This window comes from Procambarus clarkii, chromosome 54 (genome assembly GCF_040958095.1).
Source record: "Procambarus clarkii isolate CNS0578487 chromosome 54, FALCON_Pclarkii_2.0, whole genome shotgun sequence".
In the NCBI taxonomy this organism is placed as follows: Eukaryota; Metazoa; Arthropoda; class Malacostraca; order Decapoda; family Cambaridae; genus Procambarus; species Procambarus clarkii.
The window spans coordinates 23,243,822-23,262,105 of record NC_091203.1 but is presented as its reverse complement, the minus strand read 5'-3'; the positions used below and the strand labels follow the sequence as shown (position 1 = coordinate 23,262,105).

General features: G+C 37.6%; 1 protein-coding gene across 2 annotated transcripts in view; it reads right to left on the bottom strand.

Annotated features, from left to right (window-relative positions):
- The window catches only part of LOC123771262 (protein HID1), a 74,015-nt gene extending 70,912 nt beyond the window's left edge, over window positions 1-3,103 (bottom strand). For both annotated transcript variants that reach the window (XM_069305194.1, XM_045763723.2), the window contains exon 1: window positions 2,948-3,103. In XM_069305194.1, coding sequence (XP_069161295.1) covers window positions 2,948-3,013 — 66 coding nt within the window. In that variant the 5' untranslated portion in view covers window positions 3,014-3,103. The remainder of the gene's footprint in view (window positions 1-2,947) is intronic.
- Between the last annotated feature and the right edge of the window lie 15,181 nt (window positions 3,104-18,284).

Here is an 18,284-nt window from a genome sequence, read left to right as displayed (position 1 = left end):
TGATCTATTTTGTTACATATCATATAAGTACATTGTCCAATGTTAATATATGTTACTTTCATCATGTTAATATGATCTATTTTGTTACATATCATATAAATACATTGTCCAATGTTAATATATGTTACTTTCATCAATGTCCCAAAAATATTTTTGTTTAAGATTTTAGTTATTCTTTCTTCTTTGTTTGTTATATGATTTTGTTTTAACCTTTACATCCTGGAGAATGTATATGTTTTCATAACTATGTGAAGATAGAATGAAATTGGTCAACAAATAAATCAGTCACAACTCGCAAAACTTGGCACTTTTAATTTTTATTTGCCTGATTTTTTTATCTGATTTCAAACCCTATTTTCTTTGTCTCTTTAGGTTGTTTTGATGATTAGGGACCATATTAGGGACCATAATAATAATAATAATTTATTAAGGGACAGTACATACATAGTTGCAGTGTTAATAATAATAATAATAATAATAATAATTTATTAAGGGACAGTACATAACATAGTTGCAGCGTTACAGTACAAACATTCTGTTAGATTTAAAGATAGAGGTAGTACATACAATACCTAAAGCCACTAGTACGCATAGCGTTTCGGGTTTCGGGCAATATTAGGGCTTTTTCACTTATATAAAGGATACCCTAAATATATCCCCCTAAAATCATTATATATATTATAATTATTCCTATATTTTGTGTTTTTTAGGGGTTGTTTTCTCTTGACTTCATTTGAACACATATTGACCTACAACTTTCACATATTCAAGTACGAATGCCAAACAATGTTTATTAAAACATATAATTAAATTAACAAATTAAAACTACCTTTATTCATTGTTGATAACTTCAACTTCAATTATCTCTGAAACCAGAGTTTCAACTTTGAGTTACTTGTAAAATTCCAGTTATTAACCGATTCTCACTATTTTCACATATTGTGTGCTCTGCTGTCTGTTCTACAATCCCATCAGAATGGATTTTTCATAAACTTTATACATTGGGAGTTTTAATTTTTTTTTTGGTCTAAATTTGCCGCATATTTCAAATGTTCTATTGATGACTTTTTTTTTACAGTAAACTATACTAAAAACCTATATTCTAATTTAATGAAAATGAAGATCATATGCTATTCTGAGAAAACAATAACATTAAATGAACAATTAATGATAGTTCATATTTTTTATTCTTAATTGAAAATCTGAAGTTTTCAATATTCAATTTTAAAATTAATTTTGGTTCTCTGGTTTTTCAAGTTATGGTGTGATCATTTAGACAAAGTTGAGCATTTGTCTAGTTGATTATGCAAAAAATTGTAAAGTGTTTGTGCAAGTTTTAAAAACTTATCTTAAATTATTTTTTGTCAAATCATATATATGTATGTATTGTGTGGTCTAAGGGTTAACAATCATATATATGTATGTATTGTGTGGTCTAAGGGTTAAAAATCATATATATGTATGTATTGTGTGGTCTAAGGGTTAAAGAAACTCCTTCAGATACGGAGTGTTCAACCAGCTGCATCGCATGCACAGGAAAATCAAATATAATTTTGAATTTTCAAATTTATAGAATAGGAAAATTTTGAAGAAATTAAAACCATTTGTAATTTAAAATATTTGGCTTATCTTCACTGATAGAACAAATCCACAAGGGCCGTGACGAAGATTCGAACCTGTATCCGAGAGCATCCCAAACGCTGCCTTCATCGACTGAGCTACAACATGGTAAAAGAAGTTGAAACCGAAGTTCTACTGAACTTACTGGATCCTGCAGCCTCTCTGAGGCACAAACCAGCAGAGCTTTGTTCATTTGATGCATCATGCAATTGTGATTTCTGTGTGTTCACTGATAGAGTTCATGCATGAAAATGCATTTCCTGCCACTATCTGTTTACAGATGACACTCTCTTGCTTCTCATAGAAAATAATAATAATATCTGTAATCCCTATTTGTACTAGATTATAAATTATAACCAAAACAGCATTTTTTCTTCTTTTTTTTTAGCTTCCATTGTAACCTGCTCTCAAATGTTTAAAATGAGGTTGGTGAAGAAACGAAACTTAAATAATAATGCTGTAAGTTCTGAGTGGCAGGATTAGATGCAACATTTCATCACAGTAAAAGATCTGATAAACCCTGTTTTACAGTTGTAGGTATTGGAATATACCAGTGCCTGTTGGCAAATATCGGTGCCAAACGGCTAAAAGTATGAGTTTCACAGCAAAAAAAAAAAAAAAAAAAAACTGTCATGTGGCAATAAATCTACGCATTATGGCCAAAATAATCCATGCATTTTGAGTCAGGTTCGGAAAATCATGGTGCCTCCGACACAATCCAGCACTGGAGTCCACACTCCTCCCTACATAAAGATCACATCAGAAGCTTAAATCTATCAACCCACCTGACATGTTTTGGGCATTGTTCCATCCCTATAGGATGCTTTCCTGAATTGACTTATATTTACCAAAGAGGCACTATCTCTCTAGCAGTCTCGATGAGGACAGGAAGCCGACAACTTGTCAAAGGTCCTCCCATTTTCCTGACAATATTACACAGATGGATTTTGAATTGCAGCAGTGTTTTAGCATTTACGGCTTTCACGGGTTTATAACCCAGTGGGTGGAAAAAACATGTTTTCCGTCTTACATTGTAGCTTGATACCATTGCTCCTTGTTTGTGTTACATCCGACCTTCCGAAGAAGTGGTCTGGATTCCTTTGGGCAAAAATCAGTGCAGATTGAGCAAAAAATCTCAAACTGCTTTCCATTGATTCCCAAATGGCGAAGGGACTAGACATCCCTTAGACCTAGATGAGAGGCTTAACCAAAAGTAATTCATTGGAGGTAACTAATCAACGATGCAAAAATGTGAAATTTTTCCTGAATTCGTCAGGAACAGTTAAAGGGTTATTCTCAACAGCGCTAGTTAGTTTACTTGTCTCACCTGTGTTTTTGTTGTAAGCTGCACAACCGCTTTTCGAAAATGTAATTTAGTATCAGCATTTCCCATTACGGCAAATCAATAACACTTTCAACAGCTGTTCCAGAATTGTTTACGCTGGTCAGGTCGGTTAGTCTCAGAGATGGAGCAGCTGCGGTGGCGGCGGCCCGCCAGCAGTCATTCATTCACTCCTAACTGACCAGAGGTTAAGAGGGCCGGAGTGCCGAATAAATCTATCAATTGTGACATTAGCTCTCCACCTATGTGGCTCAACCACTTGGGTTGGATATATATATATATATATGTCGTACCTAGTAGCCAGAACGCACTTCTCGGCCTACTATGCAAGGCCCGATTTGCCTAGTAAGCCAAGTTTTCATGAATTAATTGTATTTTGACTACCTAACCAACCTAACCTAACCTAACCTAACTTTTTCGGCTACCTAACCTAACCTAACCTATAAAGATAGGTTAGGTTAGGTTAGGTAGGGTTGATTAGGTTCGGTCATATATCTACGTAAATTTTAACTCCAATAAAAAAATATTTACCTCATACATAATGAAATGGGTAGCTTTATCATTTCATAAGAAAAAAATTAGAGAAAATATATTAATTCAGGAAAACTTGGCTTATTAGGCAAATCAGGCCTTGCATAGTAGGCCGAGAAGTGCGTTCTGGCTACTAGGTACGACATATATATATATATATACATATATATATATATATATATATATATATATATATATATATATATATATATATATATATATATATATATATATATATATATATATATTCATATATATATATAGAGAGAGAGAGAGAGAGAGAGAGAGAGAGAGAGAGAGAGAGAGAGAGAGAGAGAGAGAGAGAGAGAGAGAGAGAGAGAGAGAGAGAGAGAGAGAGAGAGAGAGAGAGAGAGAGAGAGAGAGAGAGAGAGAGAGAGAGAGAGAGAGTGAGAGAGAGAGAGAGAGAGAGAGAGAGAGAGAGAGAGAGAGAGAGAGAGAGAGAGAGAGAGAGAGAGAGAGAGAGAGAGAGAGAGAGAGAGAGAGAGAGAGAGAGAGAGAGAGAGAGAGAGAGAGAGAGAGAGAGAGAGAGAGAGAGAGAGAGAGAGAGAATTCAATTTCTTTCTTTATTATGCACCCCATACTCATCCCCAGAGAGAGAGACACTCAAAATAAAAGAGAGAGAGAGGGAGCTGCCAATACTCAATGTACTTCAGTAAGTGTTTGTGTAAACAACTGTAAAAAAGATTCTCGCGATCTAAAAATTGAAAATATATGAAATGTCATAAAATTTCAGTATTAAGAGTTAAAATTTACTTATGAGTCAAAAGTTAATTAAAATTGTCTTTAAAACGTTATATATATATATTAATTTTTATTGTATTTAATAATTATTAACATAAAAAATTAGTAGTGTTAATTGAAATATCTTTTTTATTGTATGCTTGGAAAACCTTTGTTATTTTATCCGATGTGCGGATTTGCTTTATTTTTTCAAACCTGTTAAGGTTAATTAATTATATAGCTGATTATCTTGATAATTCTCTCCCAGCCGTGGTCGAGGGAGGGCGCGGCTTGGGGCGCTCTAGAAAGTGTTTAGTAATAATAATAATAATAATTTTTATTTAGGCAAAGGTACATACATAAAGAGATTTTACAAAGTTTGTTGGCTTTATAGATAAGAGCTAGTACATACAATGCCTAAAGCCACTATTACGCAAAGCGTTTCGGGCAGGAAAAAACACTACTGACTAAAGCTTAAAACTAATGGGTAAAAAGAAAAAAATGCGTTGAGTACAAATAAAAATAGAGGTAAAAGAGGGGGGAACATTGTTGAAAAAACAGCACAAATACAATTACAAATTATTACAGAAAATTACATTAAAACAGCGTTGATTTGTAAAACAAAAAAAAAACAAAAAACATAAAAAAACAAAAAACATAGTAGATAAAAACGTAAAACTGCTTCCAAATTAAATGTAGTAGATCTTTTCTCTGTTTAGTGTAAGTTTGTTGGTTGACATCTATGAGTAGATTTTATTTTAATTCGTTATTTACAACATTATTTAGTGTGTGTTGGTTGGGGGTCTGAGTAGATGAGGGGTAGTATCGTTAGCAAATAGTATAGGTTTATGAATGTTAGAGACATTATAGGCAGATCATTGATATATGTCATCAATAGGGTTCAGCTAGTACAGTAGGGATCGCTCTCGACACACAATCAAGAATTCTGGGTTCGAATTCCCGACGGGACAGAAATGGTTGGCCCATTTTCTTTCAACTAATACCTATGTTCACCTAGCAGTGAGTAGGTACTGAGGCGTTAAGTCAGTTTGTTGTGCTGTTCCATCCTGGGCGGGTTAATCCGGCCTTGGAGGGGGGACTTCGATGAAAGTCAAATGTGTATAAATGCACTCTGTAACGTGGAGCTGAGCGGACAGCACGCTGGACTTGTGATCCTGTGGTCCCGGGTTCGATCCCGGGCGCCGGCGAGAAACGATGGGCAGAGTTTCTTTCACTCTATGCCCCTGTTACCTAGCAGTAAAATAGGTACCTGGGTGTTAGTCAGCTGTCACGGGCTGCTTCCTGGGGGTGGAGGCCTGGTCGAGGACCGGACCGGGCCGCGGGGACACTAAAAAGCCCCGAAATCATCTCAAGATAACCTCAAGATAACCACTACGACTGACTGCCCTCGCAAATCACACAACACCTTCAGTTGGGAACATACCAAATTTGTCACCTTAAAATTCAACTCACCAAAATCTCTGAAAATAAGTTGGAAAGAGAGGTCGGGGGGGGGGGGGGGGCGGTTGACTGAGAGAGTTCCCTACCTGGCCTGGGGGGGGGGCGGTTGACTGAGAGAGTTCCCTACCTGGCCTGGGGGGGGGGGCGGTTGACTGAGAGAGTTCCCTACCTGGCCTGGGGGGGGCGGTTGACTGAGAGAGTTCCCTACCTGGCCTGGGGGGGGGGGCGGTTGACTGAGAGAGTTCCCTACCTGGCCTGGGGAGGGAATATTTATTTCCATATAGAAATAAGGAAATAAATAGTGTACCACATCAAATTGTTTGGATGTGTGATAATGGTATAATAGACAGTATACTTAGGAGCTACAAGAATTTTGCCCCAAGAATGTAACAATTATATGCTGTACTTGCTGTATGCAATGTTAAATGGGATTCTTGTACTGTTATATGTCTATTTGTACTCACTGAATTTGTGCGCCCCTTGAGGGACTTGAAGTAGAGGGGGGTAGAAATAGCCTAAGCTACTCTATCCCTTTGAGATGTATTTATTGCTTATCTCAATAAACATACTTGAACTTGAACTTGAACCTGGCCTGGGGAGACCAGTCTGGTGGCTGGGACCTCTTGACAAGCAATGTAACTCTCACTGCTACTCAATCTTCAATCCTCCCTGTCCGAATGTACAGTTCCCTGGGTATTTTGGGGGGAACCGGGACGAAAGCTCCTCCTACTTATTTATTTATGCATATACAAGAATGTACATAAGGAATGTGAGGATACAAATATGGTAATTACAGTCTTGTAAAGCCACTAGCACGCGCAGCGTTTCGGGCAGTAGATAGATAGATTGAGGCTATCTACTAAGTAGATAGCCTCAAACCATCTACCTACCACGCCTAAATAGCGGCTTGTTTGATGGAAGACACCACCAACTGTGCAATTATTAGCTTAGCAGAAAGCAAGGTCAATTCACATGACCTGACCTGTTGCAATTAACACTCTAGAGGTGTGACTTTTTAATTGCTAAGGCCAGACAATCTGGCGCGTTCACATATCCTGTCTGGCTGACTCATGTTGTATGTAAAATACAATACAAAACACCTTTATGGTGTTACATGGCTTCCTGTCCCTCGGACCAATGAATTAATATAATAGGAGAGGTCTTAGGATGCGGCCCTGTGACACTCCTACGGTTAATGGTTATCTTGAGATGATTTCGGGGCTTTAGTGTCCCCGCGGCCCGGTCCTCGACCAGGCCTCCACCCCCAGGAAGCAGCCCGTGACAGCTGATTAACACCCAGGTACCTATTTTACTGCTAGGTAGCAGGGGCACTGGGTGAAAGAAACTCTGCCCATTGTTTCTCGCCGGCACCCGGGATCGTACCCGGGACCACAGGATCACAAGTCCAGCGTGCTGTCCGCTTGGCCGACCGGTTCCTTAGCCGGTCTCCCTAGGCGGTCGGTAGAGTGGGGGAGGTTATATAATTGATGGCTACATATTGGTGTCTGTCACTAAGATAGGATCGAATATAGCTCAGTGCAAGGCCTCGGATTCCATAATGGAGAAGTTTAAGTAAGAGGTAGTTATAGTTATGGGGCCAGATTCACGAAAGCACTTACGCCAGCACTTACGAACCTGTACATCTTTTCTCAATCTTTGGCGGCTTTGTTTACAATTATTAAACAGTTAATGAGCTCCGAAGCACCAGGAGGCTGTTTATAACAATAACAACAGTTGATTGGCAAGTTTTCGTACTTGTAAACTGTTTAATAAATATAACCAAAACCGTCAAATATTGATGAAAGATGTACACGTTCGTAAGTGCTTGCGTAAGTGCTTTCGTGAATCAGGACCTTGGTTTATAGTATCAAAGGCCTAGTGTCTCAGGTCAACGTAGAGCCCAATTGGGAAATTTTTTGTGTCAAATTAGGAGTACACTTTTTGTCAAGGGTTATGTTGATTATATCAAGCAGAATAATTATTGCGTCGTTGGTACTCTTTTGGGACAGGAAGCCAAACTGACAGACACTGTTGTTGTTTTTGTTGTTATAGATTCAGCTACTTGGAACAAAAAGTTCCAAGTAGCACGGGCTATGGTGAGCCCGTAGTGGACTTACCTGGCACAGGAGCGGGGCAAGTAGCACGGGCTATAGTGAGCCCGTAGTGGACTTACCTGGCACAGGAGCGGGGCTGTAACTGTGGTCAGGGACATAATATGTTGAACTTTATCAACGAATTATTATTATTATTAACAAGCTTAGGTAAACAAATCCACAAGGGCCGTGACGAGGATTCGAACCTGCGTCCGGGAGCATCCCAGACACTGCCTTAATCGACTGAGCTACGACAGGGTAAAACCCCGGACGCAGATTCGAATTCTCTTCACGGCCCTTGTGGATTTGTTCATTTGATGCATCACGTTATTGTGATCTCTGTGTGTGAAGCTTAGGTATACACAGCAATGTGCTGCTTCCTTATTCTATATGAAAGATTACACCGTGCAGATCAAAAATTAGCTATAGGTTCATCTAATACTCCCATCTCACGGGATAGTTCCGTGTACTCACTGAATTTGTGCGCCCCTTGAGGGACTTGAAGTAGAGGGGGGTAGAAATAGCCTAAGCTACTCTATCCCTTTGAGATGTATTTATTGCTTATCTCAACAAACATACTTGAACTTGGGATAGTTAGTCATACATGGAATCAGGGGAGAAAATACCAGCCTCAATACTTATTTATTTTATTTTTATTTATATATATATACAAGAAGGTACATTGGGATTGTGAGGATACATAGTATAGTAATTACAATTTTGTAAAGCCACTAGTACGGGCAGCGTTTCGGGCAGGTCCTTAATCTAAGGAAATTTTAAGTATGTAAACAAACAAAAAATACAAAATAAAACCAACTCTAAAAGATCAGCAGGATAGACAAACACATCGCCTCTTATATATCTTTTTCATAAAACCTTTAAAGGTTTGAAAAATACAGCTAAGCTAATTTTAATAGTATAAGTTAGGTATGCAGTGTACGTAGAACTAAAAAAATTCACCTTGTTATCAATATTAAGAAACTTTTATGTTAAAAATAAAAAAATTCATTAACATTTCGAACGATGCAATACATTTTCACCTTACATTTCTGAAAATAATTTAAATGTTAAAAAGTGTGTTAGTATTGTGACGGTAAAGCGTTGGTGTTCGGCTGTTTCAAAAGCTGGGGGCAGGGCCTCGTCACATCACAAAAAAAAAAGAGAGAAAAGTTTGTCCTTTCGTCTGTGGTAAGGTAATGGGAAGACACACAAAACACAAGTATATAAACAATGAAATTTTAATTACTCTAGAAAACAAGACATGAATAAAGGCAATCTCATAAAATTCAGGACAAGTCAACAAACAAAATAACACGAATAATAACTGGCAATGAAAAGTTACTCTAAGACCAGAATGCAAAAATAGTGATAGCAATATAAATTAAATAATGGGTGCTGGAATACTGGCTTCAAGCTGCCATGCACCTCCCTTAGTACACGAAAGCCAAGGCTTAGTCTACTAGCGAGAGATGTCAACTCCAAGGAGCACAAAGATATTCTGACGAGTACGGCGTGCTGCTGCCCAGACGTCGACTCTCGGTGGTGGTGGTGAGTGCAGGTGCGGCGAGACACCAGCCAATCAGCAACAGGAAGGCAGAGGATGAGCAGTTTGCTAGTTACGGCGGCTGTGGCTGGTGTCGAGGTGTGCATGGCACGATTTGCTTCCTGGGCAAAACGTTTGGCGATACTGGTGGACGTATCTTCTATATAGTATCTTGTACTTAACGACGTAATGATGTAGGGAAGAGCAGGCTCAATCTCTCTTGAAAAGAGATTATCGTCACAGTATAAATACTAAAAAGTTATTAGTTTATGGTATTTTATACATTTTATTCGCTTTAGTTATTATCTGTGATAGTGAACCAGGCATATCATACATGCAGCCTTATACAAGCACACCCTCACCCTGTCCCTGGCCAGGTCCTTCACCCCTACACCCTCACCCTGTCCCTGGCCAGGTCCTTCACCCCTACACCCTCACCCTGCCCCAGGCCAGGTCCTTCACCCCTACACCCTCACCCTGCCCCTGGCCAGGTCCTTCACTCCTTCACCCTCACCCTGCCCCAGGCCAGGTCCTTCACCCCTACACCCTCACCCTGCCCCAGGCCAGGTCCTTCACACCTGCCCAAAGCCAGCTTCCTCATCCCTGCTGGGCAGAAATGCTTGGGCCAGTTTCCTATCACTTTCTGTCCTAAGCAACTGACATGCTTAAAAGTAATTAGAACTAGAGACACCTGTGGCGAGTATATCTTCGCCCGTTTTAGAGTCAAGGTCAAGAGAGAAAAAAAGTGTACCACTTACGGGCTATTCATGCCCGTGCCACCTCTTGGGTGGCTTAATCTTTATCAATCAATCAGTCAAGGGTGGCGAGGCTGACCTGACTGTGGGAGCAGTCTACGGAACTCCTAACACTGATGTTGCTGAACTCAACTCTTACAGTAGAATTCTAATACTAACGAAAAAATAATAACAAAAACCAACTAATAATATCAGGGGATTTTAATACTGATCTCTGCGAACCTGATAACCTTTAAGTTGCTAGTATCCTCAATTGTATGAATTCCTGCTTGCTCATACCCTTAGAAACCTACTAGAATTGAATTCAATTACTGAATTGAATTACTGAAACAACTGCCTATGCTCTTGATCACATCTGTACAAACATAACCTTTTGTTTACAAAGCTTAAATTGCATTCACTGGAAAGGCGAAGAGTTAGGGGTGACATGATAGAGGTTTACAAATGGATGAATGGACATAACAAAGGAGATATTAATAGGGTATTAAAAGTATCAACACAAGACAGAACACGAAACAATGGGTATAAATTGGATAAATTTAGATTTAGGAAAGACTTTGGTAAATACTGGTTCGGTAACAGGGTTGTTGATTTGTGGAACCAATTACCGCGTAACGTGGTGGAGGTGGGGTCCCTCTATTGTTTCAAGCGTGGGTTGGACATGTATATGAGTGGGATTGGGTGGTTATAGATAGGAGCTGCCTCGTATGGGCCAATAGGCCTTCTGCAGTTACCTTTGTTCTTATGTTCTTATAATAGTCAAGGACGGACCGAAACATTGTCGCTTCTCCATCTTCTGAGTTGTGATTTAGTTACTGTATCTTTAATAAAAACCTTAAAAAGGCTTCAAAAATACAGCTAAGCTGTTAAACCTTTTCTATTAAGATCAAGAAGTTAGGTTGGCTATGTAGAACTAAAAAGTAACACTTGGTTATTATTGGTAAGAAACTTTTATGTTAAAACAAAATAAATTCATAAACGTTTCAAAGATGCTATAACTTTTTAACTTGTATTTTTGAAAATAATTAAAATGTAAAAGAAATTTAATATAAATACTAAAATATTATTTATTGATATATACAATAGTTCTTACATTCTTGTACAGCCACTAGTATGCGTAGCGTTTCGGGCAAGTCCTTAATTAATTAATTAATTTATTTATTTATTTATTTATATATATACAAGAAGGTACATTGGGATTGTGAGGATACATAGCATAGTAATTACTTTCTTATAAAGCCACTAGTACGCGCAGCGTTTCGGGCAAGTCCTTAATCTAAGAAAATTTTAAGTAGGTAAATACTTGCAAAATTTATAAAAATGATAACAGTTACATTACTACACATAAGGGGCATAACTGGCCGACCCCTCACAGTGTTCAAGAGAGAACTGGATAAGCACCTCCAAAGGATACCTGATCAACCAGGCTGTGACTCGTACGTCAGGCTGCGAGCAGCCGCGTCCAACAGCCTGGTTGATCAGTCCAGCAACCAGGAGGCCTGGTCGACGACCGGGCCGCGGGAACGCTAAGCCCCGGAAGCACCTCAAGGTAACCTCAAGGTAACCTCAAGGTAGGTCAAGGTACATAGCAAAGAAAAAAATAAAAGATGAGAGAAAATTGTAGGTATATTAAAGCACATAGGTAGCTCAGATTGATTGCAATGACAGCTTGAATGGTAGTTTAACAAAAATTAGCAGTCTTTTTTTTTTCTTTTTCTTTTTGAGATATATACAAGAGTTGTTACATTACGTGTTATGTGGTCTCTCACTTATTAGTTATTCTTTGTGTCCTGCCTGTTATATCCTAGTGTTATATAATTACTACACATTTGCACTCGGCCTTAATTCTAGTACCAGTTAACCTTTAGGTTTCTGCAGAATTAGTTTCCATGTCACTATAGGCTAAGGTCTCATACTTACTACGGGTGTACCTTTTAAGTTAAATCTAGTCCTCGGACTTGGAATTGTTACTGTTAATTCTTACTTTATATATTTACTTTATATATTTTAATATAAACGTTATATATTTACTTAATTTATATTTGGAAACTTTATATATTTACATGTTCAATATTAAGTTTAATATAATATCAACTTTGTTATAAGTCTATAATATAAACCGTGTTTAATATAAACTTTATATAATTACTTACTTATATATTTGAACTTTATATATTTACATGTTCTGCAGAATTTAATCTTCAATAAACTTTAACGCCCCATACTGCCAGTATCTTTCTCCCCCTGGTCAGAAAATACAAGAGTTGTTACATTCTTGTAGAGCCAGTAGTACGCGTAGCGTTTCGGGCAAGTCCCTGGAATACGATCCCCGCCGCGAAGAATCGTTGTTACAACCAAGTACACATTTTACTGTTGCGTTAAACAGAGGCTACAGTTAAGGATTGCCGCCCAGTAAATCCTCCTCCCGGGCCTGGAACTAGATTCAGGAAGCTCTGTGTATTTCTTCGTAAGTGGGTTTGCTACGAAGGTTCCTAAGTGCGCCCTAAGATGATGCTTAGGTGCGATTCAATAAGGTATACATAGGAAGAAAATTGTTGGTTCACCTGCGTGCCGATAGAGGTCACTACTGTGTTTCGCTTGGCCAATCAGAGAGCAGCAACATTCTTCATATTGAAGATTTAGCGCTGGCTTATCGGAGCTCTACTGCCTCCTATTTACGTCGAATTTTCTTATAAAATTAGTATATTTCGAAGTAAAACAATGTTTTTTCAACTTCTACAGCCAGCACCGACATTGTAGTAAACAAATATGTTACATTTGTTGTTTACCTACGTAATTCTAAGAAATACTGTGTAGCTGTCCTTGTTGCTCGGAAGATGCGCTGACAATTATTGTATATATTTACTGAATTTACCCAAGGGCCACTAACTATCTAGTGACCTCGAAGAGGACAGAAAGCCGGCGGCTTGTTAAAGAGCCCGCCAATTCTCTTAATGATATTTTTTAGCTGGAATTTGGCATTTACGGCTTCAGCGGATAGGCGGTTCCATGGGTTTATAGCCCTCTTGGTGGAAAAAAAACATCTGTTTTCAGTCCTACTTGAGAGAACATACTCTCCAACACTATATCTGTGATGGTCCTGTTATCAGTGACTTCATACCAAATGGTATGAGGTATTTTGAGCTCTGTAATTACTTCATACACTCAGGAATATTGGACGATATTCTTGTGCTGCACCCAGATTTTGCCAGTGGAGGCTAATAGATCAGCATTAAGTATTTTGTTCTCTCCTAATTCCATGTATGACTGGCCATCCTGTGAGGTGAGGATGTTGGGTGAGCTTGTAGCTGGTTTTTTATCTACACTGTGTGGTCCTTTATACAGAATAGGGAAGCAGCACATTGCTGTGTATACCTAAACATGTTTAAAAATACATTGTTTGAGAGGAGTTTTGTAGAAACTGGTAAGAGTAATTATAATATAATGTTTCCATGATTCAGTGCTTACCTCTTGTGAAAATTGCTTAGAGTTGTTTAGTCAGAGTTGATTTGTTTTTTGTATTGAGGCTGGTATTTTCTAAATTGATTCCATGTACAGTATGTCTAACCATCCTGTGAGATGGGAGTATTAGATAAACTTATAGCTAGTTTTTTATCTACACTGTGTAATATTCCATATAGAATAGGGTAGCAGCACATTGCTGTGTATACCTAATCTTCTTAATAAAAAAAATCAGTAATAAAGATTTTAAATTATAGTTTGTATTATTACAAATACAGTACTGTATTATCCTTATTAAATCATGTTGACCATGGATCATTAAGATCTCATGTTGATATGTAATACAAGTCATATTTCTTTTGAACTGCTAATCCATGCTAATCATTCATTAAATTGTGCATTATGTCTCAATTTTTCACTTCCTTGGATATACTGTACAGTACAAAAAGATAGGATAAAAATAAACCAGTAATATTTCTTTCATTATATTTTTCATTTAAATAACTGCATCAATATTTTTACAGCTGACAGGATTTGTTTTTCCATACAGGTGCATTATTTGTTAAAAAAAATTTGGTTTAATGTTACACACAATGGTGCTACATAGCCTTCCCAGCTTGGTGCCTTCTTTTAATACTTACTGATTAAAAAATAAATAATAAATACATTTTATTCAGGAAAAGTACATACAGTTGATTTACAAACATAATGTTGGATTTATAGACAGAGCTAGTACATACAATACCTAAAGCCACTAATACTCATAGCATTTCGGGCAAGGTGTGGGGGGGAAAAAACACAGACTAAAACTTAATAGTAATCGGGATTAGGTATAAATTGTGTTGAAAGAAGGAATAAAAAATACAAAAAGGGGGTTAACATAGCATAAATCAGCAATTGCACATGTTGGTGAACAGCATTGTTTAAAAAATAGCAAGACATGGGTTGACATTTAGGAGGTAAGTTAGGTTACATGGAGTTAATTAGGCAGTACTTGGTTTAACTCTTAAACTGGTTGAGAGAGGTACAGCCTTTGACATGATTCGGGAGGTCATTCCACATTCTGGGTCGCTTGATTTGTAGAGCACTTCTAGTTTGGTTACACACAGCCAAATTGAGTAACAGGAAGAGGTCTTGGACACAAATTTGTTCCATGCTAAATGTAGAGGAATCAGCTGAGTATTCCTCAAATAAAATAAGTTGCCTCATCTTATAAGGTAAATAAAATAAGCATTTCTCAAATAAGTAGCTGCCTCACCTCACTGCCTTACTGCTACATAGCCTTCCCGGCATGGTGCCTTCTTTTGATAATTACTTGTTCCACACCCAAATTGTATAACAGGAAGAGGTCTTGGACCCCTACTTCCCTCTCTCTTTTTTAATAATCTATATAGTCATAATTATAGCTTTAAGTATTCAATGAATAAAGTTTTTGACATTTTTACCCTTTTCCTTACCTAACATCATTTGTGCAGCATATTTTTATTTTATGTCTCACCCAGATTTAATTTCAAAATAAAACCAAACTAAATAAATTAGAAATGGGTATGTATAGCTAAGGTACACCCTTACTACTAGGTGAACAGGGGCATTTGGTGACAGTAAATGATCCCATCAGGCAGGGCTCATCACCTTCTCTCATATTTCATGTTCACCAGTGTTTATTTACTTAATAACTACTGGTATAATATCTTGCTATTATAAAACTAATTCTACTATCATCAAACACATATTTACTTCAAGTTTCAAGCAGAGAATGCATATATAACTAACACGAAGGATTCCTCTCCACTAGATTCACCAGCTATACTATTTTGGTCATGTTCCAATATCATAAATCGATCCCAGTGTTATGTAGTAGAGAAAAAATGACTTATATCCAGTTTACGTAAAGCTACGAGTGGTCGAAACCACACTTAAATCCCGGAATGAACTTACGAAGGTTTTTCCACTTAGGGTAGTTAATTGAATACGGACGTAGCCGCCACGAAGGCGCTAAGACGGAAAACGCTCTTAGCTAAGAGGAAAAACCTTCGTAAGTACCTTCCTGAATCCGGCCCCTGGATACGAACCCATGACAAAGTGCTCGCGGAACGCCAGGCGAGTGTCTTAATTAACTTTCATTCTACTCATTATGCTCAATTAGTATTAAGCTTGTCATTTAAGTTTATCATGCCCGAAACGCTTTGCGTAATAGTGGCTTTAGGCATTGTATGTACTAGCTCTACCTATAAGTCAAACAATCCTTGTAAATATTTATTGTATGTATGTACCTTACCTAAATAAAATTGTATTGTATTGTATTGTGTAACTTAGTTTATGGTATTTTATACATTTCATCCTCTACGGTTATTATCTATGACAGTAAACCAGGCATATCAAACATGCAGTCTTTTGCAAACACACCTGCGGACCACACAAAGAATACTGTAATTTGGTATATAATATAAAAGAAAAAATATTCTGCAATAGTTTTTGTTAAATGACTTTAATTAGTTGTCGTGTGTGGCCTTCATGATAACATAAAAGTCACCAATATGGGCTTCGGAGGATCCTCAGTTTGACATGCATGCTCTGCAACGAAATATATTTTCAAAGTACTGTACTTCACACTTATTTACTTACAGATATTTTTTTATATACAAGAAGGTACATTTGTTTTATAAGAGTAAATAGACTAATGTGCTTACAATCTTGTAAAGCTACTAGTACGCACAGCGTTTCAGGCAGGTCCTTAATCTAACAGAAAAATTCAAATTCAAATGTTTATTCAGGTAAAGTACATACATACACGGGTGTGATACAAACATTGATGAATTTATAGATAGAGCTAGTACATACAATGCCTAAAGCCACTATTACGCAAAGCGTTTAAGAACATAAGAACATAAGAACAAAGGTAACTGCAGAAGGCCTATTGGCCCATACGAGGCAGCTCCTATTCTATAACCACCCAATCCCACTCATATACTTGTCCAACCCGTGCTTGAAACAATCGAGGGACCCCACCTCCACAATGTTACGCGGCAATTGGTTCCACAAATCAACAACCCTGTTACTGAACCAGTATTTACCCAAGTCTTTCCTAAATCTAAACTTATCCAATTTATATCCATTGTTTCGTGTTCTGTCCTGTGTTGATACTTTTAATACCCTATTAATATCCCCCCGGTTATGTCCATTCATCCACTTGTAAACCTCTATCATGTCACCCCTAACTCTTCGCCTTTCCAGTGAATGCAACTTAAGCTTTGTTAATCTTTCTTCATATGAAAGATTTCTAATTTGGGGAATTAACTTAGTCATCCTACGCTGGACACGTTCAAGTGAATTTATATCCATTCTATAATATGGCGACCAAAACTGAACTGCATAATCTAAATGGGGCCTAACTAGAGCAAGATATAGCTTGAGAACCACACCAGGTGTCTTGTTACTAACGCTGCGATTAATAAATCCAAGTGTCCGATTTGCCTTATTACGAACATTTATGCATTGATCCTTTTGTTTTAAATTCTTACTAATCATAACTCCCAAATCCCTTTCGCAATCCGACTTCGCAATCACAACACCATCTAGCTCGTATCTTGTAACTCTATCATCATTACCTAACCTCAGAACTTTACATTTATCAGCATTAAACTGCATCTGCCAATCCTTTGACCATTTCAAAACCCTATCTAGATCAACTTGAAGTGATAGTGAGTCCTCCTCCGAATTAATTTCCCTACCGATTTTCGTATCATCGGCAAATTTGCAAATGTTGCTACTCAAACCTGAATCTAAATCATTTATATATATTATAAACAACAGAGGTCCCAGGACAGAGCCTTGAGGCACTCCACTTACAACATTTTCCCACTCTGACTTGATTCCATTTATACTAACTCTCTGTTTCCTTTGGTATAGCCATGCCCTAATCCAGCTTAATATAGCACCCCCAATACCATGAGACTCTATTTTTTTAATCAGTCTTTCATGTGGCACTGTATCAAAAGCTTTGCTAAAGTCAAGGTATACAACATCGCAATCCTTACCACTATCAACTGCCTCAACAATGCTAGAATAAAAAGATAACAAATTTGTTAAACATGAACGGCCATTTATAAAACCATGTTGCGACTCAATTATTAATTTATGTTTTTCAAGATGAAGACGAATTTTATTTGCTATTATAGATTCGAGTAACTTTCCCACAATAGACGTTAGGCTAATTGGTCGATAGTTAGACGCAAGTGATCTATCTCCTTTCTTAAAAACTGGTATCACATTAGCAACTTTCCAAAACTCTGGCACTCTGCCTGACTCTATTGATTTATTAAATATGGTTGACAGTGGGTCACAAAGCTCCTCTTTGCATTCTTTAAGCACCCTAGCAAACACTTCATCCGGCCCTGGGGATTTGTTTGGTTTGAGTTTTACTATTTGTTTAAGAACATCCTCCCTGGTAACTGCTAAACTCGTCAACCTGTCCTCGTCCCCACCCACATAGACTTGTTCGGCTGAAGGCATATTGTTAAGTTCCTCTTTAGTAAATACAGATACAAAATATTTATTAAAAATACTACTCATCTCTTCATCACTATCTGTTATTTGACCTGTCTCAGTTTTTAATGGACCTATCCTTTCCCTAGTCTTAGTACGATATAACTGAAAAAACCCTTTAGGATTTGTCTTTGCTTGCCCTGCTATGCGAACTTCATAGTTTCTTTTTGCTTTCCTTATCTCTTTTTTAA